This window comes from Mesoplodon mirus, assembly GCF_964341445.2.
Source record: "Mesoplodon mirus genome assembly, chromosome: X".
Lineage (NCBI taxonomy): Eukaryota > Metazoa > Chordata > Mammalia > Artiodactyla > Ziphiidae > Mesoplodon > Mesoplodon mirus.
The window spans coordinates 138,605,354-138,633,056 of record NC_138981.1 but is presented as its reverse complement, the minus strand read 5'-3'; the positions used below and the strand labels follow the sequence as shown (position 1 = coordinate 138,633,056).

Below are 27,703 nucleotides of genomic sequence, written 5' to 3'. Positions count from 1 at the left end.
GCGCAGAGGGATGGAGAAGGAGTTACCCAAGTGTGGCCGAGTCTGCTTGCCGTTGGCATGCCGGCGGCGGGGCCGGGCAGCTGTGTGGGCGTGCAGGGGACAGTGCGGGAACGTGTGAGGGTTTCTCAGACCGTGTGTCCGGGAAGGATGACACAGTGTGAGGCCGCGGGGGTGGGGGGCGGAGGGGGTGCCAAGAGGCTCCGAGAAGGTGCGTGCGCGAGGCCGGCTCCAGCCCAGGCCCTGAGCCCCCGGCTGTGCCCGCCCCGGGACCCGCCCGCAGCCCCCGGCGGCCTTTCTCCCCAGACGCAGATGCGCGTGCGCGCAGGATGCGGGGCGCAGGGTGCAGGGTGCGGGGCGCTGCCCGCTGGCCTGGGGACCCGGGGGTGACGCGCGGCCGCGGCGCCGCAAGGACACAGCAGGCCAGGCGCGGGGCGCAGGTGCAGCGGGCGGGGATCCGTGTCCCTCCACCTGCCAGCCGCGCCACCTGCCGGGCCGCCCTCCCCGCCCGCGCCCGCGCCCACCCCGGCAGCGCCCGAGCGCCCAGGGCACCACTTACCCGGTCATGGGCACGGCCGCCGCCGCGGCCTCGGTTCCGGCGGGCGCTGTCGCTAGTCGCTGCGGGCGGATGCCCGGCGGACAACGATCCGCTCCAGGGACCGAAAGGCCCGGGCACCAGGCGGCCTGGCCGGCAGCGCGGGCGCGACCCTCCGCGGCGGGCGAGGGCTGCGGCCGAGTGCTCCCCACGCTCCGCACCGGCGGCGGCGGGCGACGCGGCGCGCTCGGCTCCAGCCGCAGCTCTGAGCGCGGAGGGAGGGAGGGAGGGAGGGAGGGAGAGGGGGGAGGAGAAGGAAGGGAGGAGGGAGCGGGCGCGGGGGGCGGCGCGCGGCGCGGGGGCCGCGGGGCTCCGGAGCCACGCGGCTCCTGAGCTACGCGCCCGGTGCGCGCCCTTCTGTCCCCCAGGACGCGCGGCGGTGCCCGCCCTTCTTGGCCTGGCGGTGACCCCGGAGGGCGCTGGCCAAGGGGGGTGGGGGTGGGCGCGGCTGGGTACTGGGGGGCCCTGGCACCGGGGAGCTCAGAAAAAGGGCACCGAGCAGGCAGGCTGCCGCTCCCTCTCCAGACTGCCCCTGGGTCTGTCTCCTTGACAGTCAAATGGAGCGTGGAGCTGAGTTGCTGATTTGTAATGTGGGGTCCATGCCCCCCTCTGCCCCTCACCCCCGCCCCGTGGCCTCCGAGGGGCTGGTGATCCTCAGGAAGCTGCTAACAGTTGGGAGGAAGACACCTAAGCACCAGGGTAGCTGGAGCTTGGGACAGGTTCTCAAAGTCAATGACCCCAAAAGGTTATCACACAAAGACCCTTATACAGGATGCAGAGAGATCCTGCACACAGGTGGACACCCAGAAGCAGAAACACAGGGACACACATTCGCAGACATAAGGGGAGACAGACACACAGACAAAACTCCAATGTGGAGAAGACCCCCATACGCCCAAACACACGTAGGCACATCTGTGGACAGAGACCGGAGTGTGTGCCCATGGACACCCAGTGGCCAGGCGGGAGCTGGCCGGCCGTGCCCCTGGTCCTTAAAGCCCCAAGCTGCCCAGCCCCAGGGACAGTGAGTGCCTCCGAACCTGGATCAGGCCTTGGCCCCCATCCGTGAGCAGCGAGCAGGAGTGCGAGGGCGTGGGAGCGGCACAGGAAGGGGGCTGAGTGTGAGTGACAGGCCCGCGGTGAGCATCACCACTCCAGAGCAGGCAGGTAGAAGAGGCTTGGACACAGCCACTAATTGTTTCTTGCCTTGGACAGACAGGGTCCCGGGGTGTCCTGTGTGCCAGGCCTGGTCTGGGCACCAAGGACACAGCAGGGACCCCAAAACAGGGAGCTGGCGGGCAGAGCGTGAACTCAAAGCATCGCAGTTGGGGTAAAGGCCCAAGGAGAGCATGGCAAGGGGGGAGACGAAAGATGGTGCTGGGAGCTCAGGGAAGGCTTATTGGAGGAGGTGCCACTGTGACAGACACCTAAAGGACACGAAGGCACTGCAGACCCAGGGGGTCTTCCCTGGGTCAGAAGACTGGCACACCTCCCCACGGTCTGTCTCTCAAGCAGGAAGCAGCTGTTCCACGGACAGCCCTTGAGATCTGGCACCTCTCAGTGCAAGCAGAGGTCACACTTACGTGTGCGTGTGTGTACACACACACACACAGACTTACACATGCTGACACATCCTCAGGGATGTGGACACACACATGTTGACAACTCTCACAGTGCTGACACTCTCACACGTGCTGACACTCTCACATGTGCTGAGAACTCTCACACATGCTGACACTCTCACACGTGCTGACACACTCACACGTGCTGAGAACTCTCACACGTGCTGACACTCTCACACGTGCTGAGAACTCTCACACGTGCTGACACAGTCACACATGCTGATACACTCACACATGCTGAGAACTCTCACATGTGCTGACACTCTCACAGCCGGTGACACACGCTCACTCAGAACGATCCCTCCCCCCCACATGCTCAGTTATTCTCACACCTTTACACGCTCACTAGTCACACAGTCACACACTTGTACACATTCAGTTATTCACATGCACTCACACTTCCTCACATAGTTATTCACATTTATTCACACTCACACCCACTCTTACCCACCCAGTCACACTCACACACTCCCTCATGCCTCTCACACAGGCTCACACAGTTGTTCACACTCTCTCTCTCACACGCACACTTCGGTCATGCACGCTCGCTCACACGCACGCTCCCCTTGCACTCCAACCCTGGCCGCTTTTCCTGGGATTTGCCCTCTGAGAGCCAGCTGGCTGTCCCAGTTGTTGATCGGCTCTGGCCCCCTCGGCCCCTCAGCAGCCCTGGAGCCCGGTGCTGCCCCGGCAGCCTGGAACTGTTCTCCTGGCCACCCCCGTGCTTGGAGCCGGTGGTCAAGCTGGGCCTTCACTGGGCTGGGTGATGGGGCGCCCTGGGCACCCACACTGGGGAAGAGGAGCCCCAATCGGTGGGTGGCCTCCCGAGAGCCCTTCCCCCAGACTCAGACCCCCCTTCCCGGCCTCCCACGGGGGAACAGGCTCTCTGGGGTCTGGCACAGGGGCAAGTCCTTCCATCCCAGACCTGAGGCCCCTGGCCTCCCTGGGCCCTCGCTGGAGCTTCCCTCGGGCAGGGGGTGAACCCTGGACAGTAGCAAACACCAGCCTCTTAGCAGACGTGTGTTGGCGGTTCTGGGAGGACAGAAGTGGTGGAGGAAGAAATGGGTGCTGAGAGGGGAGGCTTGGGAGTGGCTGAAGAGAAGAGAGAAGACTCACTTAGGACTGTGTCACTGTTTTCCCTCGGGGCCGGGGACATATTATCACTCCTGGGGGCGGTGCTCATTTTACTGATGGCTGCTGTCCACACGGGAGCATTGGCACTGGCACGTGAAGTGCGTCCTGCTCCCAGACCTCAGAGCCGGCTGCCTCTTCAGCCCTCACTGTTGTCCCCCTTCCCAAATGCTTTCTTTCCCAGGTCCTCGGCCACCACCTGTCCCCAGGCCCCTCCTCTCCATGGGCCCCGCAGCTGTCGCCCCTCCCTTGCCCGGTTTCGCTCCTGCCACTTTTGGTGTGGCGGTCACCGTCTCCTCCGGGGACAGCAATCCTCAGCCCAGCCCTGAACTGGGAGCCCCTCTGGCTGGGCCCCGGGTCCCCCTCCTCTTCCCACTCTCTCCCTGGCTGAGATCACAGCCACCACCCCCTGGCTTCGGGGGCCACCAGCGTGCCCGGACCTCCACAGCCAGTGGTCCCCTGCAGCCCAGGGAGGAGGGGCTGAAATGCCCCTGGAGAGACGTGCACATCCTAACCGCCCCCAGCCTGCACTGCGTTGGGACCCTGTGTGGAAACAGGGCCTTTGCAGATGTAAGTTCAGGATCTTGAGATGGGGAGACAATCCTGGGTTATCTGGGCAGACCCCAGATGTAGTGATAAGTGTCCTTATAAGAGGGAGGTAGGAGAACAGTTGACACACAGACACAGCAGGAGGTCTTGTGAAGACAGAGGCAGAGACTGGAGTGACGCAACCACAAGCCTAGGGATACCTGGAGCCACCAGAAGCTGGAAGAGGTCAGGAAGGACCCTCTTCTAGAGTTTTTCGAGGGAGTGTGGCCCTACTGATACCCTGATTTTGGACTTGTCGCCTCCAGGAACGTGAGAGACTCGATCTCTGTTTGAAGCCGCCCGTGTGGTCCTTTGTTACAGCAGCGGCCCCAGGAAACTCATACCAGCCCTGATCTGGCAGCAGGAGCTGGGGCCCTTCAGTACTGGAGCTGCCCTGGGCTCTCCGGGGCCACAGTGGCTCTGTGCCACCCCTGGCGACCATGCCCTGCCCCATGTGTCCGGAGTGGAGCCGGCTTTGCCTCTTCCTGAAACCTCTGCCGTCCCCAGACTGGAGCCCAGAGTCAGGAGCCCACGGGGGTGGGGCCCGCAATGGATGAACAACCTCCCAAGTTCTCAGAGTGGGCCCCTCCACCACCCAGGCCCTTCAAGGAGGGGTTGTCCCTCTAAGTGCCCTGCCCCCAGCCCCTGCCATGGCCTGAGGACACCTGGCTGGCTGCCCCTCCGACAAGCCCCGACTCGTCTAAACCCAAGCAGTGGATTGAGCTTAGGCTCCAGCTGGGCCCGGCTACATCCAGAAGGCACCTGACCTGCAATAAGTACTTGGAAATATCCCCCACCCCAGCCCCGTGTCACTCAGAGTCAGCTCCTTGGTGGCCTCTCCTTTCACAGGACAGCCCTCCCCGAGCGAGACACTGCCATGACTTTCACTGCCTTGGGTGTGTGTGTGCACGCACGTGTGACGGCCCCAGCTCACCCTCTGGATCAGAGCCCTCCTCTGAGTGCAACCACACGTCCACAGCTCCCCACGTGCTCCTGGCCCTCAGGGGGCATTCTCCAGGCCCCGGGGGTGCCACACCCCACCCTGCCCACTCCCTCTCACCCCACGTCCAATCTGCACCCAAGTGCAGGCTCCTACTCAACTCAAGGTCGACTGGATCTGGCCCCTCCCCCATCTTTCCTGCCCCTTTCCTGCGGGGTTACCGAGGCTTTGGGACTGCACACCCCTCCGCCCATCCACCTGCCCACAGCTCACAGCAGAGCATCCCAGTCCTCTGCAGCTCTGCCACCTAGGGCTTCCTGGGACCGCAGCTGGGCCCTGGGCTCCACGGGGAGGAGCCTTGCGTGGTGTACAAGGCATACGGGGAAGTGTACATGAGGGACTGTTGGCTGACAGAGATGTTGCCATAGGCTTTTTTCAAAGGCCAGTCAGTCTCAACTTTTGTTTCGTTATTACTATTATCTAATAGTCTGCAACACACTCGATACCAGAGTGAGGCTAAGTGGGCCGTTTGTCTTTTTTTTTTTTGACTGCGCTCAGGCTTTCGCTAGTTGCGGTGAGCGGGGGCTACTCTTCGCTGTGGTGCGTGGGCTTCTCATTGCGGCAGCTTCTCTTGTTGCGGAGCACGGGCTCTAGGCGTGTGGGCTCAGTAGTTGTGGCTCGTGGGCTCTAGAGTGCAGGCTCAGTAGTTGTGGCGCACTGGCTTAGTGGCTCCGCAGCATGTGGGATCTTCCCAGACCAGGGCTCGAACCCGTGTCCCCTGCATTGGCAGGCGGATTCTTAACCACTGCACCACCAGGGAAGTCCCCTAGGGCCGTTTGTCTTTGACCTAGTGCTCTGGGTACGGAGACCTCCTTTCCAACCATGATCCCCAAGCCCTCGTGGGGTGCGGCCCTGTTCAACTCCCTGGCGCCTGCAGTGGGGCCTGAGTGGTCCCCTGGGTCCTCACAGCCACACTCTGGTCTAGCAGAGTGTGGGTCATGCCTGCATGGAGCTGTTCCCTCTCGTGTGTGGTGACCCACCAGGCCTACGGGACACCTTCCCTGCGGCCCAACCACGGGGTTCTCCTCTGTGCCTACCAGCATTATTACACCGGTCCCACTAGCGTGTCATGGCACCGGTGTCCCAGGGTAAGAGGGAGGCAGGGAGGAAAGGAAAGGCAGCAAGCCTGGAGAGAAGACAGTGATCCACAGGGGGCTGAGGTGAACCCACACCACAGGGTCCGGTGCCCAGACCTGCCCGCAGAGAAACAGCCCGAGGGCTCCATGTTTCTGTCTCCGCCAGGCCCTGTGCCGGCTGCCCCTCCTCCCACCAGCGAGGGGACTTGACCGAGGCCCTGACTCCTGGACCCCCGCCAGTGCCCTTGCCCTGAGCCTGCCCAGCTCAGCAGAGATTGCCGGGCCATGGAGCACACGGCCCAGAATAGTGCTGGGATGCCAACGGGTGACATTCTATCACTGGGCCACCACACTGAGCAGTGCCTCCCACCCCCAAAAGGAGAAATCCGGGGGTGCCGGGTGCCCCAGGGCCAGGCCAGGCGGAAGGGTTCTGTGCACGGAGCCAGCGCGCGCCGCCTCTGGGTTCCTCCTCTCCTGGGCTGGCATTCCCGGCGGCCCCGCCTGCTCTATTTTCATTGGTGGCCCACGGCTGCTCAGAGAAGCCCTGGATCCCATCACCTGGGCCAGAGGCCCCTTGTGTACAACGAGGGAAGAGCAGCCAGGCCATAGCCTGTCTCCTGCTTAGCCCGCTGGGCTTGCCGTCCAAGGGGCATTTCTTGGGGGACTGTCCCCCCCTACTCCCTTTCTGGGGCAGACCTGTGTCTCCAGGCTTCACGGGCTGTGCCCTGGATCCTCTCTTGGGAACTGGCACCCACACGCTGCGACCTAGGCTTGGCTGTGCTGGCACACAGGGTGACCTACTGGGTGGTCGCTGTGCTGGGAGCGCAGGCCAAGCCAGTACAGGCAGGTGCGCACAGCACTGGGCCCTGTCCCCGTGAGGCCTGGCTCTCCTGGGAGTGCGCCCCCTGGTGCTGACACGGGTGTGGCACACAGCTCTGACCTCAGCCGAAATCTGGTATTGTGCTGAGCCCCCAAACCCCATCAAGACAGGCAGGCAGGGGCCCCTAGGATTTCCCGGCTCCCGCTCGGTTGGGGGGAGTTTCTGGCCTGGCGCTCTGCAGCCAGCGGCTGCTTGGCAGACACTCCGCTCTGGGAGGGCAGACGCTACCTCAGCCGGCCCTGCTTCAGGAGCCCAGTCTGAGGATCGCCGGGGCAACAGAAGTGACTAGAAGGGACGGGAAGGGGGCAGCCTGGGGCCTTCTGCCTGATTGCCTAGGGCCTCCTGGTCCAGCCCCGAACCTAGGGGTGCTGAGGACCCTCACTTGAAGGCAAGGAAAGCAGCGAATATGCAGCCCAAGGCTCCGACTGGGCACGGAGAGGCGGAACCTGGGAGCCAGCCACAGCGGACCCCCATGGCTCCCGTTTCTTTTCGGTCCCCAGTCCACCCCGAGACGCTGCACACGCAGCCGTATTGCACAGTGTTTCTTTAATTGAAAGACAACAACCGACCTCAGAAGCAGCCCCTCCTCAACCTGGGTGTGATCACTCGGAGCCCTCACTACCCCAGGGGGTGGAAGGCAGCGGGAGGGGAGTCCTAGCCATCGTGGGGGAAAGGGGGACAGTGAAAAGCGTGATGGGGACTCTGGCGGGATGCTGGGTCCCACCCAGGGGACAGACTCTCAGGGTCTGGCTGAGTCCAATGCTCCCCCTGGACTGTGGAGCACGTGGTTGCAGGATCATCCAGGCTTGGGGGCGAGGCCTGGGTGGGGTGGGGGGCAGCCGTCCCCCACCGCAGCCCGCCTGGGTAGGGGCTGGGCAGAAGCCCAGCGAGACAGAGACCAGACCCAGCCCAAGGATGTGAGAGAGGAGAGGGAGAACGAGGGAGGGACAGACGGAGAGACAGAGAGAGACGGAGAGGACTGATTCAGGGACCAGTAGAGCAAAGAGGCTGGGATGGATGGCCGTGAACTCACAGAAGGATGGCAGGGGGCATGGGAGGAGAAGGGTAGCAGGCCAGGCCGAGGAGGGATGTGTGCCAGGCAGGTAGGGTGGGCTCAGCAGGGTCTGCTGTCTCCATCCCTGGCCCCCCACACCCAGGGACCATTTTCCTTGGACTGGAGCCTCAGACAATTTGGTTTTGGGGTGAATGGGAAGAAAGCTTCGTGGGGGCACCTCTGCGTGGTCATGATGGGGGAGCAGGGGTGGCTCTGAAGCTAAGGGGCGTGTGATGGGGGCCAGGCCCCACGCCTCACCTGCACACTTGGGAGTCAGGGCAAGGACGTCGGGTGGTGATGAGGGGGGTTGGGGATCAAGGGCAGGGCTGGGTTGGGTGCAGTTGAGCATTGGCTTCGCTCCCTTTCTTTGCTTCCCCCGCTCAGGACATCCGCTGTGCTGCCCAGAGACCCCACCCAGGCCACCTTGGCGGCTGCTGCCACCTCTACTTTTTGTAGTTGCCGAACTGGATGGCCAGGCGGTCAGTGACGCAGCGGAAGGTGGCCGGTTGCACCTCCCAGTAGGGCACGGGGTTGCTGAAGAGGCTGATGCCATTGTAGTAGGCTCGCTTGACCCCGAAGCCCACCGGGCAGAAGTCATTGACGCCCACCTTGGTGATGTTGTTGGTGTGCAGATAGACCACCTGGGGGCAGAGGGGTGTGGCTCAGGCTCAGGGCAGTGGCCCAATCGCCCCCACCCCCCTGCCTGAGTCTGTCCTGCCTGGGTAGGCCAAGCAGAGGGAAGAACCCCGAGGGCTGGTGCCCTCCCTCCCGCCTGAGTCCCATCCCACCGCCTCACGGGCCACGTTTCATTGTGTTGCATCCACGCGGCCCTTTGGGGGCATGGAGGTGATCCTCCCATTGTCTGGAGGAGCAAACTGAGGCTTGGGTATGGTTGTTGGGCGGGTGTTGGCCAGCGTTAAGGCACTGGTGTGTGACTGGGTGCTGGGATGGGGAGCTCGGGGGGTGTGGGTGTGAGGTGAGGGGTACGTGGGGCATGAGTGGTGGGGTGGGACTGTCGATGCGGGAAGGATGGCTCACATAAAGTCCCTGGCCCTCCCTCGGGGTTCCCTGGGCTCTGGGTTTGCCCCCAGGGAAGCAGCTTCCCAGTCCAGAGCCCCAGGGGCGTGAGAGCAGAAAGAGCCTCCTCCTCCCCCGGTCCTCCAGCTCCCTGAAGCCACACTCTATGGGACACTAGGGTCAGGAAGTGAGGACCCAATGACGGCAGGGAGGCGCTCAGACTGCAGCAGCGCCCTCTAGAGGCGGCAAGGACACGGCCGCTAGAGGGCGCGCTCGGCCTGGCCGGGGCGGGGGGGCTGCTGCCGCTGCAGGTGGGCGGTCCCCACGCAGGGCTCAAGCGGGCTCCGGTGTACTCGGCTCTGACTGGCCAGCCCGCGAGAATGGCGGGTCTCCTGGCACGTGTGAATGGGTTGGAAGCAGCGACTGAGGTCCAGAGCAGGGCCAAGTACGACCAAGTTCATCCATGTGGCTGACAGCCAAAGTGGGGGTAGGGCCCCTGAGAGAGCCCCAGGCCAGGCCCTGTATCCCCTCATCAGCCCACTTCGTGCCCCGGGCTGTCCTTGTCTTGTCGCAGATCTGTGTACCCCCGTGCCCAGACTGTCCCCTGAGCTCGTGGGCACCCACCTGCGAGACCTGCTCTTCCCTCACGACCTTGCTCCCCCGGGCCCCGCCCTCTCTGCTGTCCACAGTCGCATCCCCACCCGACCCTCTTCTTCCTCAGTGCAGGGGGTTGGCACTGAGGGAGGGATCCCTGAGACTGCTCCTTTCCAGCGAGGTCCCATTCCACTCTGTACCCAGACCCCACACGTGCTGGGCCTGAGCAAGGAGGGCCATGGGCTGAGGGGCTGCCCTGGGGATGTAGGCTGCTCCCCTCCCCCAGTCTTAGAGAACCCAGCACCAGGGGCTGCCCACTCCCTGGCTCTCACCTGGAGGAGCTTGAGGTCCGGAAGGCCAGCAGGCACCCTGGACAGCTTGTTATTGTCCAAGTGCAGTTCCCGCAGGGTGGGCAGAAAACTCAGGCTCCCATTCTCAATCATGCGGATCTGGTTGTGGCCCAGGCCCAGCCTGCGAAGGGGTGGATGAGAAAAAGACGGTGTGGTGGGGCCCACAGGCCACACGGCACTGTGTGGACTCAGGCCCCCCCGGCCCCCCAGCCCACCTGTACAGCTTTGAGTAGCGGAGCAGATCCTCCAGCTCAATTGCCTGGATTTTGTTGTGGTCCAGATGGAGTTCATTCAGGGTCTCGGGGAGGTCTGCCAGGAAAAGAGGATGCTCTGGGCTGAATGCAGGAGGGGAGGCCATGTGCGTGGGCTGATGCTGTGTGTGTGTGTGTGTGTGTGTGTGTGTGTGTGCACGCTCCCACGCTTGGTGGAGCAGAGACCCTAGCTCTGCCCCAGGTGGGGAGAGGGGCAGCCAAAGCCCTCCCTGAGTAGACTGGGTGCCTCCAGATGGCTCCAGGCCCCCCACCTGTGTCCATGTGTGCTTCGAAGGCCAGGTAGAGTGGGAAGCAAGGGCTGCCTTCCTACCTTTGGGGATGCCGGTGAGCTTGGCCTCAGAGATGCGCAGGTAGTTGAGCTTCAGGCCATCGAAAGCTCCAGGTTCAAAGCCACTGTTCTCCAGGGGGTTCCCACCCATCTCTAGGAGAGAGGCCCCCTCAGCCCTGGAGCCAGGCCTGGGCATCTGCCCACACACCCCCGGAGCCTGTCGGCTGCCTGGCTTGGGCTGCCCTAATGGGCCCTGCTAATTACCCGCTCCCCCATCTCTCCCTGAAAACGGTGCCACTAATTTACTAACGCAAGTGGACTAAATGCAAACTCCTCTCTATTCAAGGCCACTAACTCCCAAGGGCACTGGGCCTGGCATCGGCCTTAGGGGGCAGAGGGAACAGGGAGAAAGGGAGGGGTGACAGAAATCAAGGCTGGGCTCCCCGGCCCCCCCAGCCCCTGGCTGGCTGGCTGGCCGCACTGGCCCTTTCCTTTCCCTTTCCTTACGGGCCCTGAGTTTCTCTTCACCTTCCCTTGGCAGCTCTGGGGCGTGCTCCTAGACAAGCCTCCAGAAAGTTCCGTGAGGCCCAGCTGGCTGGTCCATGGCTGTCCTGGACAGCCCAGCGCCCAGCTGCCCTGGCTGGCAGAGCCCCCCTCCTTGACCCTTCTCCCCCATCCACTGCCACCGCCGGGGAGGGGTGATGACTGCCCCTGGCGGGACCTCGCTCACCGATGCAGTTCATGTTGCGAAGCCCACTGAACACGCCCTTGGGCACCTTGCGGATGCGGTTGTCATGGATGCGGAGCTCCACCAGGGAGCTGGGCAGGTTGGGAGGGATCTCCACCAGGTGGTTCTTGGAGATGTAGAGCTTCTGCAGCTTCCGCAGGGGGCTGAAGGCCTTCTCGTGGATCTTGGAGATCTTGTTGCTTGCCAGGACCAGGGCCTGAGGGGGGCGGCGCATGCTGGATTGAAGGCCCAGCCCCCACCTGCCCGCCTTCTCCGCTCCCCCATCCCCTGCCGCCTGAGCTAGCGATTCACGATTAGCAGTTATCAGGACTTTACAGGTGTTTGAGCCCCAGCTCAGCCTCCAGGAGACCCGTCTGTGCTCCCGGGCAGAGTGGAGATCGGGGAGCTGGCGCTCAGGCCCAGCAATACCACTGCTGCTTAGCGTAGCCTGCCGCGTCTCTGTGTCTCAGTTTCCCCACTTGCACCCTGGCTACAATGAAATCTTTTCTCACTGTGTTGCTGGGAGGAGTCAATAAGATGAAAAGTTTTCAGTCAAGAAGGGAATTGGGCTGAGTGATCCTGTCCTGCACTTATGGCTGCTGACACCTGCACATGTGCCCTGGGACCCTGGGCACTCCCACCACAGCCGCCTCCAGACCTCTCTCAGGACTCCCCAGGTCCCTGGTCCCCTCTCGCACTCCACAAGTATGTGCCCACACCCATCTGGACTCAACCCCCCGTGCTGCGGGCCTGCCACCTCCTTGCAGCCCCTCGGAAGGGCCAGGGTGGGCTTACATAGAGATGATGGAGGCCTTTGAAGTCATCCTTTCGGATCTCAGAGATGTCGTTGTTCTGCAGGTCCAGCAGAGTGGTGTCGGGAGAGATCTCTTTGGGCACAGCCTTCAGACCTGGGGGCCGGCACCACTGTCACCAGTGTGAGCCACAGCCGTGACCCCAGAGTGGCGCGGAGCTCAGGGACTCGCGCGCACGCGGACCCGCACGCAGGGACTCTGCTGCAAGTGGGCCAGCGCCAGAGCCGGCAGTTGGAGGGGCTTCTCGCTCCCCGCTTGCTTGCAAGCAGACCAATGGACACCCTCCCACACTGAAACCAGGATTCCCGAGCTGGCTTGAGGTCACCCCCTACCCACCCTCATGCTTCCACGTCCATCCCACTGGACTGACCCAGGTCGGAGCACTGAACGACCCGCAGGTGGCAGTGGCAGCCGAAAGGGCACATGGCGCTGTAGGTGGGCGGGAGGGCATCCAGGTCTGGGATGCCCGAGGTTGTGTCGGCGCCTGAAGCCTCCTCGTCGTTCAGCATGGGCAGCCCGTCGTCCAGGGTGAAGTCCCAGAAGCCTTTTTGCTCAAAGGGCAGAGCCTGGCTCAGGGCCAGCAGGGCCGCAAGAGGCCACAGGGGCCACATGGTGGGCGTGCCTGCGAGACTGGGGCAAGAAGAGGCCATCAGGAGTGCCCAGCTGGCGCCCATGCCTGTCCTCTGGGCCCTTGCCTGGCTACCGTCCTGAGCCCAGGGGGCTGGGGCTCTGCACGTGTTGGCCTCGTGTCCCTCACCCCTCACCGGTGCAGCCAGGCCCTGGGCTGTAGGGGCCGGGAGGGAGGTGTGGGTGGGCAGGAGACCCCGGGGCAGGACTTGGCCTCAGTGGGCAACACTGTGTCTTCCCAGTTGGTGAGTCTGTATCCCTCCAACACGCTCACACAAGTGCACACACACACACTCACGCAAGCACACACACACACGCTCACGCAAACACACACTCACGCAAACACACACTCACGCAAGCACACACTCACGCAAGCACACACACACTCACACAAGCACACACACTCACGCAAGCGCACACATACACACTCACACAAGCGCGCGCGCACACACACACGCACCAGCCACTGAGTCAGCCGCAGCCTGCCTGGGGGGTCAGTGAGGCTAGTGGAGGAGGCGGAGAGGGAAACCCAGCCATTTGCCGCCCACAGGCTTTGAGGAATTCAGATTTAAAGAAACCACTGTGGCCCGGGCCACTGCCACATGCTCAGGGCAGCGTGGGCGCGCTCAGGGCTGACTTAGGTGACCACAAGTCGCTTCCTTTCCTGCCTGAGCCCCTCTTGCAGCACACCCACATTTTTCTAAGAGAGTCAAGAGGACAAGGCACTAGGCTGGGCGTGTTGGGCAGAAAGCTGGGCCAGCCCTGGAGGGAAGGTGGAGGAAAGGGGCATTCTCCCAGGCCATACGTGGAATCCTGGAGATGGAGGGGGCATCCCTTGCCCACCCCCACCTCTGCTCCCCTGGGCCGTGGCTTCCTCCCCTGGCTCAGCCCGCAGAGCCCCAGGGCTCCCACCTCTGCTCCCCCCCTTCCTTCTGCTCACGGCCTGGGCCCCTGGAGAGGCCACCGGAGGGGAGCAGGCTGCTGCTACGGTGGCGGGCAGGTTCAGGCTTGTCCAGAGGCTCCTGTGCTGAAAGACAGTGCCCAGAAGGGGGCTGGAGCCCCTGCCTCTCCTACCACCCCCAACTACCCGCTTTCCTGGGAAAGCCCCAGCCTCATTTTCCCATGTTAAAGAGGAGTAAGTGCGCCTGCCCTGCTTGTCTCCCAGGCGTGGGGTGTCTGGGGTTGCCCCAGGTGCAGACGTGAAGCAGCCCCACCCCAGGGAGGCCCTCACTTGGGGCCCATCTTGGCCAGGAGAAGGGCTGTTCAGGGCTTCAGTGGGGCTGGGAGAGCCCCCCGAGCCTGATGGCCGGCTGCAAAGGGGGAAGGAGGCCCCCAGCAGGCCCGGTCGACCTGGGGCTGGACTGGCTACCGGGGTGGGGGGCACTGCTGCCCCGGAGTCCTCCCACCAGCAGGCAGGTGTTGGGGGCTGTGGCCACCTCCAGACGTGGGCGCAGCAGCTCTGCACCTCGGGTTCCCATTGATCCCCATCTTGCCGCCCCTCTCGCACTCCTCAGGCCCCCCGCTGAGCTGGTCACGTGGCCTGTCCTGGCTCCCACCATCCTGAGGACGGAGCTGCAGCTGCCAGCGTGAGGGGCCGGAGGAGCCTTTCTGGCAGCTGGGGCCGCAGTCTGCTTGGCAGGCAGAGGCCGGGGGCCCAGAGCGCCACCAGCGGGCCCCGGTGACGGGCTCAGCAAAGCTGCCTACCTGCCCCGGTCACACATCAAAGTGAGGCCCCCTCATGCCGGGGGAGTGCCCAGCCTCCCTGGCTCCTTCAAGCCTTGAGAGCCCACGATGACACTCCAGGTCCCGCCAGCCCCAGGCTGGCCCAGTAGGACCTGGGGAGCCCCCAGAGGGCCTCGGCGAAGAGTTGGGAGAAGGCCCTGGGCTGGCCTATCTGGACCACGAGTCCCTCCTTCTTCCCACGAGTTCGCAAACCTCAGGGCAAAGCAGGGTGGGCCTAGGCCTCCCAGGCTTGCCGCTGCTGTGCAGGGCCCCTGCCCAGGGGCTGCTGGACACCCAGGGCTGGGCAGAGGAAGGCGAGGATGAAGGCAGGGGTGGTGGTGAGTCAGGGCTGGAACGCCCGGCAGGATCCTTGGGAGGCTCTGGGATCCACCATCCACCTGGACAAGTGGGGGTGGGGGGCTGGTCTGGCCAGGCCCGGCGGGAGGCTTCGGGAGGCACTGGGTGCAGACAGGCCTCTTCCAGCCTGGTGGGACCGGGAAGGTCTGGGGGCCTCCACGGGGAGCCTCCACCCGCATCTGGCCCCTCCACCACGGGAGAGGATGGACAGGCGCTGGGAAGGCCAACCAGGGCAGGACTAGCCACTGGGGGCCCAAGTGGGCTCATGGGACCCTCCCCGGGGGGACGGAGGCTCTGGAGGAGGTGAGCCGGCTCCGGGCTGCCGTGCCTGCTATGCTGATGTTGCTGAATCTGGGGCCCCACAAAGAGGCTGAGAGAGGGGAAGGGCCAGCTCCAGTGCAGACTCACTCTGAGGGGGAGGGAGGCTGAGGGCTTGGAGGCCCTACCCCAGGGCCCCGTGACAGAGCACAGGACAAGGTCTGGCTGGTTTTACCCGGCTCCTGGCTGGGCCCAGGCAGTGGGCAGGCTGGCGCGCTTTCCGGCACAGCCCTCCTTTCCCCGGGGAGAACTGGCAGGAGACTCAGCGGCCAGAACTGTGCAGAGCGGAGGGGGCCGACTGGACACCAAGCCCACGGGGGCCGCAAGAGACTCCCCCCCACCCCGCTCCCCCGCAAGTGCCAGAAGGAGCCAGGGAGGGGCCTGGAGGGGGCGCCCGGGAGGAAGGCACCGTTTTACCGAGGAGAAAACGGAGGCCTAGAGAGAGGAACCAAGGTTCCCCAAATCACTCAGCCTGAGACTTGGAGCCCAGCTCAGGCGGCTCCAGGCCCCGGGCTTTCAGGCCTCAGCTGGAAGCTCCACACATGGCCCAGGGGTGATGGGTTCTCTGGCCCGCGGGCTGAACGTGGGCAGTGCACAGAGGCTGGGGGAGGAAGCCGAGCTGCAGGGCTGCCTCCCCCCACCTCACACCGGGTCCCTCTCACCGCACACACGTGCAGGAGGCGGGTGGGCCCTCAGCCCCGGAAGCGGGAGCCCCCCACGGACAGCTACTGTGAGACCCACGGCAAGTCCTGCCAGCATCCCCATCCCCACACTACCCAGGACTTTGGGCCTCCTGAGTGTGTCCCCAAGGACTTCAGGCAGCCTCGAGCCCCATCAAAGTGTTCTCTGAGCTGGATGGGCCCCTCCTCCTCCTCAGAGCGAAGGAAAGAGGCGGTGATGGCGGTGAGGCCTCAGGCCGCATGCCCACAGGTTGGAGTGAGGGCCGCCCACCCAATAGGGCTCTCCTTGTCTGGCCCTCTGAAAGCCAGCGCAGTCCTCCAACTGGGACTGCTCCAGGTCACAGCCAAACAAGACACACTGGCAGCCCCTGAGAACACGGAGGGGCCGTGCCAGGCATTCAGGCCAGGCCAAGGGCGGCGGGAGCGGGCCTGAGGTCTGGCAGGCCCTGGGAGCTCGCCTGCAGATGTGCGGCCCGCAGCTGCCAAGTCGCAGATGCCGGATGCCTGACGCTGTCCCGCAGCCTCGGCCCGGGTGTCTGGCCCCTCTGAGCAGCCCGACCTGAACCCGGGCGCGCGTGCCGTCTTCCACCCCGCCCGGCGGGTCCCTGGGACTGCGGGCCGCCCTTCCCCCCTCCCCTCTGTCTGCCAAAGCCTTTGAGGCCCAGCTCCTACTAGCAGGCCAGAGGCAGGGGCGCTGCCCAGAGCTCTGCTCTGCAAGCCGACACGCGGCTGCTCACCGCCTCCCTCCCGGGCCCGAGAGAGGGGACGTGCACCACCAGTGGGTCTCCTGAGGCTTATGCGTGTGCGTGCGCGTCGGGGGAACTGTGTTTGGGGTCGTGGCTGCGGGGGGTTGGGTGGGCCCTGAGCCCCGCCCCGTCGGTGTCTGCACGCCAGCCACCCCGAGCCCACCGCCGTGGCCTCAGCACGCCTTCCAGCTACGAGGGGAGCAGACATCCAGGCGTGGCTGGCCAGGGCGCTCCTCCCTGCTGGGGTCTTGGCGCTGCTGAGGTGACCGGACAAAGCTGGGTCCTGTGCCCCTGCAGCCTTCAGGGATAGACTTGACCCGGATGTGGGTGTCGGAGGCCGACAGAGAGCCAGCCCATGTGCTGCAGAGCGCTGGCACCAGGGAAGCGGCCGGTGCTGACCAGGCCGGACGTCTCTCCCCACAGCCTTGAGGACTGCCATCACTTCCACCCCCAGCCTGCTGGCAAACCTCTGGAAGGCCGGCAGTCCCAGTGCTGGCCTTCTGCCGTGCCAGAGTCAGGTGGCAGATGAGCCAGGTCAGCTGGGGGTCCTGGGCTGCTGGGTGCCCTGCCCCCCCACCACGGAAGGCTCGCTGCAGAAACCCTGAGGGAAGGGGAGAGTGTTCTATCCCTTCTCAGGGTGGGACAGGGCACTCAAGTGATTTCTTAGCACAGCCCTCCTGAGGACCAGCAGGAAGTGCCATTTCTACCACTGGATGAATGGGTGAACTGAGGCTCAGAGTCTGCCCGAAACCCTTGCCCAAGGCCACACTGTGAGGAAATGGTAGAGCGGGCACACGTGCCTTGCCCCACCCTCTGCCCCCGCAGACTTTGTTGCAGAGCCCAAGGTCACAGAATCCCAAGCTCCCTGGGTTGCACAGGGGGCCGAACCAGCCCCCGGTCCCTGCAGAAGACTCCTTGCATCTCCCCCACTCTGGCTGGGAGGTGACGCTGACGGAAAGCAGGGCCCTGCCCTGTGGGTCCTGCGCCCCCTGGCTTGCATCACGAATCCTCTAGAAACATGGCGTCTCTCTCTGACTGCCACCATCCATAGCTCCCCTCAGCCCGCGGGGCCAGATGCCCCTCCTCGGCCCCAGCGCACCCATCAGGCCAGCCCCAGCCCCTCTGCCTCCGCCTCCAGCTGCAGGGAAGTGGCCTGGAAAAGCCATCATCCCAGCCTGGCCCGGGAGATTCCCCCAAGCATCTTAGGTCCCAGCAGGTGCCAGACCCCACAGGGAGATGCTCTCAGCCTGGTTCCCAGAGCCTGAGGTCCTGTCTGCCTTGCTCCCTCACTGAGCCAGTGACTCTGGCTGGGGTGGACGTAGCCCTCTGCAGCTAGCCTAGGAGGTCGCCGGACCTGTCACCTGTCTCCAGGGACAGGGCTGCCAGAGCCAGACTCCGTCTGCCCTCTGCCCTTCTCCTTCAGGTCCTAGTTTTGTTCCCCAAATCCCCGATCCCGTGGCCACTCGGGCCTCTGACTGCTGTGTCCCTCTTGGCCATCTGAGCCACCCAGAGGCAGCTGGTGGGGGAGAAGCAGGGGCCGGTTCAGAGTCGCATGGAGCCTGGGACCTCTCCCAGCCCGCTGCCCCTTGTCCTGCAGCTCAGCTCCAGGCTGGGGTTTCTGCTGAGTTTGGCCTTCAGATGCCGTGGATCAGGAGAGCTGGCTGTGAGGAGGCCGGGTAGAGCCCCAGTCCCCTAAACCTGAAGGATGTGTCACCATGGGGAGGGGCAGGCATGAGTCGTCTGAGTCCCTGGCACCTCCACTGGGCTTGGGAACGTCAGCGATGCCAGCCTGCCAATGAGTGCGAGCTGGGCTGCTCTGCGGACTGCTATGGGGGCCGAGCAGCCTCTGGAGGAGCTGAGGCTGGTGGGGTGTGGGCAAGTGGGCAGCTTCCATAGGCACCCAGGAGCTGCCCCACCCCAGAGTAGAGAGGGTGGGGGACAAGCCAAACAAAGTCCCAGAGGGTGTGAAGGAAGCCCTGGGGGACCCTGGGGCTGGGGACTCCAGGTGAGGGGAGGACTTTCACCCCAGAACCTTCCATCTGGAAGGTGGGGAGATGAACCACAGCCCCAGGGAGCACTAGGAAGCTGGTTTTGGAAGGCTGGAGAAGGGCCTGGCTCTAGGGCTACCAGTTAGCCTCTGGTCTGGGGCAGGACTGAGCAGACTCCCTCTCCGTCCTCCCAGGGCAGTCCCCTCTGCCTCTCCCCACACTGGCTTCCTGGAAGATAGGATTCACAGAAAAGGTTTTGTGGGTCATCAGGTGTGGGCCCCAGTATGTGAGCAGAGGGGACAGAGGGGGTGGGAGGAGAACTGAGTGCCCCGGGCACCAGCCGACAGGACAGGAGGGGGCAGAGCTGGCAGGGCCCGGGGGTGCCTGCCTCCGGAGGGGGCCCATGCTCACCCCCACCCCACGCTCACAGCAGGGCGCCCCAGGACAGTCACCATCACCCTCCAGCCCCAGGATTTGAGCTAAGCCCTTGGGCTGGTGTGTCCCCTCCCACCAGCAGGGCCGACAGGCACGGGGAGGGGTGGGCAGCTCAGGGCAGGGACCAAGCTCTCCAACCCTGGGGAAGAACTTTCTAACAATCCAGGGTGTTGGCAGGGAAGGAGAGGGGCTCCAGACATGCCACTGAAAGGACAAACAGCCCAGTGGCCTAGCAGGTGGGGCTTTGGAGGCCCCGGAGCTGGGACTGGGGCCCTGCCTGGAGGCGAGCCAGACAGTGCCGGGCCCTACTGGGAGTCTGGGAGCTGGGCTGCTGCCCGCAGCTCACAGTGCTCCAAGGGTGGCCCTGGGGGCCGGCCACGGCCTCAGGCTGCATCCCCAGGCGGCCAAAGACAAGTTATCGCTGGGACAGGCCTGTCTCCTTGGGGCTTCTCCAGGGAGTGGAGGAGGGCTGGTGGTGGGTGGGCCTGGGAAGAGGCTCATGACAGATCCCTCCTCTGGGACTTGAGGACGCCGCCGCCAGCGCTGGAAGGGATGCTCTGTGGTCCTGAGTGACTAAGGAATGTTGCTAAAGAAAGGAAACGCTTTCTTGTCTTACGAACACACCCTCTCTTCCGGTCCTTCCCCATTCATGCTCCTCTGTTGGGCCAGGGCCACTGCTGGGATTGGGGGGAAATTGGGGCCAATGCTTGCATGTCACCCTGCATGACGGTCAGAGGGCCAGCACCCCACATTTCTGGGCTCCTAAAATGAGCTGGTACAGAACTGCCACCAGACCCATTGGTGAAAGGGCTGGGCCTCGGACTCCCCATCAGCATAGTGGGGTCCCTGGTCCCTGCTCCAGGGCAGGGCATAAAAGCGGTAGGATGGTTAACGCCCTCTGTGACCCGGATCCTGGGACGTGAAGGTGGGCTGGTCGGTGGGCCAGCCGGGGTGGCCAGGGCACCACTCAGCTGCTCGCTGCCTCACCATGGGGGCCCTCCCTGCTCCCGGCCTTCTTCCCACTGCCCGGTCTTGGCGGCTTGGAGACAGTACTATGGCTTCCTTTCGATGCACGCACAGAGAACTGCCCTCAGAGGCTCACCCACGCTGGCCCACAGCAGCCGGACACCGGAAGTTCCACAGAAAGGCGCCTCTGCCGAACCGCCAGCCTTCCCAGGATGTGGATGGCGGTGGTGGCCATGCACTCTCCCTCCTCACCATCCCGCAGCCCTGGGTGCACATTCCTGGGCACCTTCCTTGCTGGCACCGAGGGGGGCCTGAGCATCTCCAGCTGGTCTCAATCTCAGTCAGTCTCTACCTCGTGGAGAGCTGGCCGGCCAGGGAGGGGCGAGGGCACAGAAGCAGGAGCCCCCAGAGGGCAGGACTGGCCACCGAATCGGCAAGCTGTGTGGCCCTTACGAAGACTTCAGCTGTGTGAGAACAATCTCCCTGGCCTGAGCGAGGTGGTCTGCCCTGCCTGCCCCACCCAGCACCCTGCCCTGGAGGACCCCGAGCCTTCTGCTCCACTCAGCGGAGCGACTCTGGAAGCTCTCACCAACCGGTGCCCAGGCCCCAGCCCCGCCCCGCCCATGGAGCAGAGAGGTGCTGTTCCCATCCCCCAGCCTTCCAGCATACTCAGTGGCACACCCAGAGGGCTCCATTCTCCCTTGTTCCTCTCCTGGGTCCCTCGGCAGTTCCCTCAGCATGCCAACCACCTTGAGAGCTTGCGGGACATGGCCCGTGGGCCTGCCCCCTCTCACTCCAATCCCCACGCACTGCACTTGACCATAAGCTATCATCGTCAACATGCAAGTGACTTTGCGGGCTCCCTGGATGCTATGGGGTCAATAGCTGGGGTTTGTCAGTTAGGAGCTCTGAGTCCTGGCCCCAGTTCTGCCCCTGACTGGCTGTGCCACTGTGGGCAGGTTCCTGCCCCTCTCTGGGCCTCAGTTGCCCCCTCTGTACAATGGATGGGGTGGGAGTGGGACCAGCAGGGGCCACGCCTCCCCTCCCAAACGGCTCTGGAGGGCAACCTTGTTGCTACCTTTGTTTCAGAACCGTAGTTCTCCCTCCATTCCTGAGACGCCCCCAGGCACCAGTGGGGGGCTGCCTTTGGGGGACAGAGCAACTAGCCTGGGAGCTCTTGAACCTTACCCCTTCCTAAAGGTGCCCATCCTGGGATGATGGTGTCCTCACATCTACCCATGGTCTCCAGAAGCCCTCCGGGGCCCCAGGCCAAGCCTGCCTGGCTAACACAGCACAGTCGCCTGAGTGTCCTTCTGCACCCCCCTTTGGAACCTCAATCCAAGGGGGCTCTGGGGACAGAGAGGACTGAGCTGCCCAGGCAGTCCCGCCCAGGGACCCCCCCAGCCAGGACTCTGTGGACCCACACCTCGCCCAGGAGGAGGTGGAGGCACGGCATTAGCCTGTGGGTAAGCAAGGAATATCTGGGCAGGGTGCCTGGGGTGTGCCTGGGAAACCAAGTCTCTGAGCCCACACCGTGGACTAGCCCCAGGCAGTGGGGACCACTCCCCAGTGACGAGCTTGGGCAGGCGCCCAGAGGTCCTCCTAACCAGGGCCAAGTGCAAAGTGCACCTGGGACTTGCAGTGAACTAAGGGGGCCATTGGCAGAGCCAGGGTCCCAGCCGCTCAGCCATGGCTGGATGACGCTCTGGGGTAGCGGCCAAGGGGAAGAACCCCGAGGGGCGAGGCAGAGAGGGCAGATGTGGAGCACAGCTGAGTAAGGTCAGAGGGGTGAAGGAAGGGGATGTAGAAGGTGCCTGGGGGACAGCAGGGAGAAGAGGCAGAAATGGGACAAGGACCCAGGGGGCCGCAGGGTGGCGACGAAGGGGCGCGGACCAGGAGCCTGCAGCCGTGCAGTGGGAATCCACAAGCAGCCTAGGGGCGGGAGAGGGCGGCGAGGGGGCAGCGGGGGAACTGGAGGAGGGACAAGGAGGATGAGCATGGGGTTGGCAGGGTCGCGGGCATCTCGAGGACAGTGAGGGGGCAGCGGACCCAGGGGTGAGGCAGCAAGAGGAACAGCGGGGACACTGCGGGGCTTGTGGAGGTGGGGGACCCTACCTGAGGAGGGGAAGCGGCGGGCACAGGCTGGCTGGTTGGCAGTCTTGAGGGTCGGGCAGTCCGTGCGTCTGTCGGTCTGTCGGGTCGTCGGAGAGCAGCTGCTCACTCCTGGGCAGTTCGTGGAGAGAGGGAGACAGAGGCGGCGGCGGCGGCGGCGGCGGCAGGGAGGCTAAAGGCTGGGCGGGCGTGCCGACGACGGGAGGGGACGGCGGGGAGGGGGCGGGGAGGGAGGAAAGGAGGGAGGGGGCTGGTGGCGTGGAGAGGGAGGGACAGAGGGAGGGAGGAAGGGAGGGAGGGGGCAGGCTTCCCGGCCCCCCTGGCAGCTTCAGAGGGAGTAATTTTCTTGTAGACGGCTGGGCTAGCTGCACCCCTCCCCCTTGCGCCCCCCAGGACTCCCCCCACTCTGCCTGCCCCCCCTCTGCACCCTGGGGCACACAGTGAAGGGACACACGGTCTAACTCACACAAGGACCCTTGGCGTCTCTGGGCAGGCGCAGCCTCAGATATTCAAACTTTCCACTATCCGGATGGGGACACTGAGGCCCAGAGAGGGGCGGGAGCTGGCTTGCGGGTGTTAGGGCGGGCAGAGGACAGCGAGAGGGCAGAAATGGAAGGGAGACCAGGGGGAGGTGGCCTCTGATTGCTAGTTCAGTGAGGGGACCCCGGAATTTGGTCCTGAGCCTTCCCAGAACTTCCCAGCCTGGAAAGGGATGAGGGTGGCAGCTGTTGTGGATTTCTGGAAGGGCTTGATCTAGGCTCCCGGGCACTCTGGGCGCCCCACCTCCCAGCCCACTGCAGCCTCTTTTCCCTAAAAAAGAGGAAGTGGTCCTATCTGTGTGATCTCAGGATGGGACTCAGCTGGGGGCTGGCAGGACGCAGCACAGATACTGGGGGTCCTCCCCAGCTTGCCTGCCCCGAGCTGAGGCTCAGAGAAGCTGATTCAGAGAGGAGGAGCCAGCGAGTCATCCTTCTTGCTCCATGTGAGCAGGTCCCCTAGGGTGCAATAACTGCTCTGAGGCTGGCCACTTCCTCGGGGCTGAGCCCTGTGCTGGCCACTTACAGGGGTAACTGAGTCAGCCCACCAAGTGTCCCAGGAAGAGGCCGGCATCAGCCATGACATCCACGCCATCACTGGAAGCTCAGCCACTTCCCAAGGGCCCAGATGAGCCCAGGGCTGTAGCACGACTCCTCCTTCCTGTTGGGTGGGGCCCCATTCCTCCCCTGGCCCGTGTACCCAGCCTCAGTCATGGGGAGACTCCTGCAAGAGCAGTTTTGGGGAGACAAAGGTGAGGGTTTAGACGGGGCGGGAAACTGAGGCAGGGAGCAACACTGAGATCTGCAAAGGAGAACAGGGAAGAAACCAAGGCAGGCAACACAAGACAGGACAGAACTCCACTGAGAAGAAAAGAAAAATGCATAGAAAGAGAAAAAGCTCAACAGGGCAGAGGCCGAGGACAGGCCAGGGAGAGGCGGGGCCAATGAAAGGAGAACAGGGGTGAGGCCTGAGGGTCCCGTCCACCCGGCCAGCTGTTGTTTAGTCTTTTGGTGCTCAGCTTCAGGCCATCAGGCAGGTAAGGGTCTAGAAAGTTCTGCCACGGGGAGTGGCTGGGCCCAGACCCCTTTTCTGTTCACCAGCGTCAGTTCAGGGATCCCTGGTCAGACCTGGGACACAATGGTGGCCTGATCAAGCTGCCTGCCTGCAAGAAGCTTCCAGGCTGGGCCACAGAAAAGGGAGAAGTAAGAAAAGCAGGGCCAGGTCGGGAACTCCGACTCCTTCTTGTTTTCCTGGGTGAGGCAGTTACAAATGGTTGCGAGCAGGAGACTGGAGAGAACATGTGCCCTTCCAGACGCAGGGAGTCGGTTTTGCTTGTTTGTTTGTTTGTTTTTTACTGTTTATTGGCGACATATTCAAACATCTCTGGGTCGCCCCACTGAGCTTCAGCATCCCCTGTCACAGCTGGGGAGGAGGAGAAAGAGGATCCAAACCACGTATAAAACACTGTGCTCCACGAAAGAAGTTAGTTGAAAAAGACCACATATTGCATGATTCTGCATGAAACGTCTAGAACAGGCAAATCTACAGGGACAAAAAGTAGATTCGTGGTTTCTTAGGGCCGGGGGGATGGTGGTGGATAGAGTGGTGACAGCTAAAGGTATGAGTTTTCTTTTGGACGTGATGAAAATGTGCTAAAATTGACTATAACGATGTTGCCCCCTCTGTGAATATACTAAATAAAAACCATTGAACTGTACACATTAAATAGGTGAATTGTATGGTATGTAAATTTTATCTTCATAAAGCTGTTTAAAAAATGTTCAAATGAAAAGAAATGGGCACAAGGCATGCCCATTGCCCAGGGAGCCAAGTCGCTTACTGAGTAAGGTCCCCTCTGTGAGGAGGGGACTGGGGCACACCAGGGCCTCACACAGCACCAGAGGCTCAGGAACGGTTCCTGGAGGAGATGACTTAGAGCAGACAAGTAGGGAAGAGGGACGTTGTCGGTGGAAGGCAGAGCCCAGGGCCAGGTGTGGAGGGCGTGGGGAGCAGGGATGCAATGAGGTGGGAAGGCCGAGTGGTGGGCCGGGCACGTTCCTGGAGGGAGCAACTTGCGGGCGGTGGTGAGGCGACACCGTGCGCCTTGGAGCTCTTTCCCACAGTTTGGGGCTACGTCTGGGGCAATATGTCCGTAAATATGGTTCTTGCGCCTGGAAGGCTCTTGTGTCTGTGGTTTGCAGTCTGCAATAAGCCATAACTGCACACCCGGCCCAAGGCCCACTGAGTCACTGGGCCTGGCCCTCTAATTTGGGGGCCACTCCCAGACCAGTCGGCCGGCACCTCAGTCCTGGGCCTCCCCCTCCCCCTCCCCCTCCCTCTCCCCAGGCCTCAGCTCTGAGCAGCGCTGAGAACAGCACGTCCCTGCTGGCCAGCGGAGCCGCAGCCTCCTGCCCTCTGGCCTTTCAGGGCTGCGAGGAGGCAGCAGGAGGTAGGGGAGGGCAGGCACGGGGGCAAGGCAGGAAGGAAGAGCAGGCATTTCCTGAGGCCCCCGGGCCCCTGGAGGAGGCCGATGCACAGCTGTCTTAGCTCTACAAGAACCAGTGGCAGACAGGGCTGGCCGAGCGATTAGAGGTGGGGCCGGGGGAGGCGGGGTGGGGGGGGCAGCGCCCTCTCCCAGCATGCCCTGCACCTCTGGGACACCGCTGGACAGGCCCCCAAAGCCCCAGCCTGGACACTTCCCCCCAGGTACTTCGGAGGGCTGGGTGATCCTGCCGGCACCAGCCCGCCCCTCAGCCCAGAAACCCCAGCAGGCCCCTTGGCAGAAGACCCCTCTGCCAGAAGGAGCGAAGAACGTGGCTCTCTTGACCTGAGAAGCAGCCTGGTGGCCGGCTCGGGCTTCCCAGGAAAGCGTCCTGCCCTGGGGCCCCACCCCTGCCCCTGCCCGGGTCCTCAGGGCACACTGCTGTGTCCCGGTGCAGAGCAGCCAGCCCTCACCTAGGCTTTGTTGGGTCATTGCTGCCCCTGCCAACACCCCGGTGCCCAGCCCAGAGCCCCAGAGCCCAGGGCAGGTGCTCAAAGGTAGTGGGGCAGGGGTGCAGGGCAGGCAGAAGCCAGCGGCGGTGGGGAGAGAAACGTGCAGGGCGGAAGGGGGCTGAGAGGAGGGGCGGCAGGGCTGGTGAGCAGCTGTGGGTCCACCGCAGGCAGGGCCATCTGAGCCTGTTGCCGTCCTGTAGGCCTGTGTGTGGAGAAGGACCCGGAGTCAGCTGCAGCCCGTCCCCCTGGCTTGCAGCTGTTGGTGCCCTGGCTTCAAAGTGAGAAGGGGAGGCCCAGGACAGAAGCAGGGCTCCCAGGGGGCAGGCCTCAAGCCTCTGATCCCCTGTGGGCATGAAACCCTGCCTTTGATGCGGGTTCCTGAAGGGCAGAGCCTGGGAGCCTGGGACGTGGCCCAGTGGGCAGGGCTTCCAGGGGCTCAGAGGGAGCCCCTATAGAGGTGGCAGCAGCTGACAGAGATCCCCCCCACCCTGGGCTCCAGCCCACCCAGCTGCTCGGCCCATGAGTTTCTGGGGCCGAGAAAGAGCTGCCCGCCCCTGACCTTCAGGGGCCCTCTGCCAGCCCCCTTCCAGGGCCTTTCTGGCCTCCCTGCCCTGCTCGCTCCCCTCTGCCTCTGCTCATCAGTCCCCCTGTCTGTTTTGGGCTCCCCACTCCTTTCTCAGGTCTCCCCTCTGCATCGTCTGTCCCTTCCCCGGGGAACTGAGTCAATCAGCCTCAACTTCTGCTGGTGACCTTCACTGTCCTGGAGCACACCAGATGGGGCGCAGGGCGGAATTCTGGGAGGAGGCAGCTCTGCAGTGGCGCCCTGGGGCTGCCTTCCGTCCCCTCCCTGGAGGGCTCTCACAGGGCTCTTGCACGGCCAGCCCAGAGCAAGGCATTGCCCACAGGAGCCCCCTTCCACCTCCAGGACCAATTTCCAGGCAGGGACACATCACACACATACATCAAGGTCACTTCTTGAGCATGCCACCCTGCCTAGAACTCAGCTGAGATCCTGGAGAGGGCCCTCGAGGCTCCTAGGCGCTGCAGCCCCTGAACCCAAGCTGGCACCCCCGAATTCACGGCCTGCTGGTTTCATCCACCCCCCATCTCTGCACCCTCAAGGGCTGGGCAGGGGCAGAGCCACAGTCACTAGGGGCCGCCCCTCCCACCTCACTGCTTCCTTGAGGCCAGAGTCATGACATCCTGGAGCCCCAAGGGGCGGCAGGTGTAACGTGTGCTCAGGGGACCCTCTGGATGCAGGGGGCCATTCTGGATGAGAATCACGCTACCGGGCTTCAGAGGGAGCCGAACGGCTGCGGAGCAGGCGAGCCTCCGCTCTCTGGAAGTTTACCAGCGCTGATGGCCGAGGCGGGGCCGGTGAAAGCTGGCACTCTCTATGCCAGAGCTTTTTTTGACCTTCCCCTGAGGACATAATCACACAGCGGCTCTCTGTCCCGGGCCGCCAGGGCTGTAATTTCAGGGCTCGAAGGGGGCTCCGTGGAGGCCCGGCCTGTGTCTAGCTATCTTTAGAGAGGCACGCTCTGGGTGTGGCCAGACGAGGGAAGCTGGACCGGGGGCTGTAACACAGGGAGGCATATGTGGGCCTCCCGTGAAGCCAGCAAGACGCAGGGACGCCATGAAGCGCGGGGCCCCGTAGTCTTCCCCTGGGGGAGGCTAGCCTCCAGCAGCAGGGCCAGGATCATCTGCCTGCTGCCCCAGGGCCAGGAGGCTCCGGTGGGGGCCACGAGGGGGAGCAGGTGCAGGGCGGGGGGGCCAGGCAGTTTCTGGACTGGCCCCGCATGCCTGTCATGGTGGCACTGCTCACAGAGAGGCGGCCTGACACATCCTTTGCCTTCCTCGCTCTCTTCCGCTCCTCCCTGGGCTTGTTTCTCCTTCAGGCCACCACGTGGGGTATGAGAGGAGGAAGGCTTCGAACCGGCTGTGCAGGGAGCCTCTCGAAGGAGTGGGCGGCGGGCCCTTGGGTCAGAGCGCTGGGGACGAGGAGTAGGCGGGCTGGAGAAGAATTGGGTGGAGGTCAATGGACGGGACTCTGGGATTGTGGCTGGGACGCTCGTTAGCCTCGGTGACCCGCGCCCGGCTCCCACTGTCCCCAGTATTCTTACCCTCAGTCCTACCCCCACCACCACAACGATCACCACAAGGAAGCCTGCGATGCGCAGTGCTTCTGGGTTACTGACTGGGCCACGCCCACCACTGGACCCTCCGATAGGGCCAGCA

At 63.8% G+C, this 27,703-nt stretch overlaps 1 protein-coding gene across 1 annotated transcript; it reads right to left on the bottom strand.

The window, feature by feature from the left end:
• Positions 1-7,418: 7,418 nt before the first annotated feature.
• Positions 7,419-22,122, bottom strand: BGN (biglycan). Its single transcript, XM_082608972.1, has 8 exons — positions 21,938-22,122; positions 12,354-12,613; positions 11,967-12,079; positions 11,175-11,388; positions 10,487-10,597; positions 10,120-10,213; positions 9,887-10,025; positions 7,419-8,584 (listed from the first exon to the last, which is right to left on the bottom strand). The coding sequence occupies exons 2-8, from the start codon at positions 12,592-12,594 to the stop codon at positions 8,387-8,389; spliced, it is 1,110 nt and encodes a 369-aa protein (XP_082465098.1). The 5' UTR covers positions 12,595-12,613; positions 21,938-22,122; the 3' UTR covers positions 7,419-8,386.
• Positions 22,123-27,703: the final 5,581 nt, after the last annotated feature.

Excerpts from the sequence above, each read along its gene's own strand:
- BGN (XM_082608972.1), bottom strand. The coding sequence starts at position 12,594 with ATGTGGCCCCTGTGGCCTCTTGCGGCCCTGCTGGCCCTGAGCCAGGCT. Across the intron at positions 10,026-10,119 it reads CGCTACTCAAAGCTGTACAG|GCTGGGCCTGGGCCACAACC; the intron begins GTGGGCTGGGGG and ends ACCCCTTCGCAG. Across the intron at positions 8,585-9,886 it reads CGGACCTCAAGCTCCTCCAG|GTGGTCTATCTGCACACCAA; the intron begins GTGAGAGCCAGG and ends CTCTGCCCCCAG.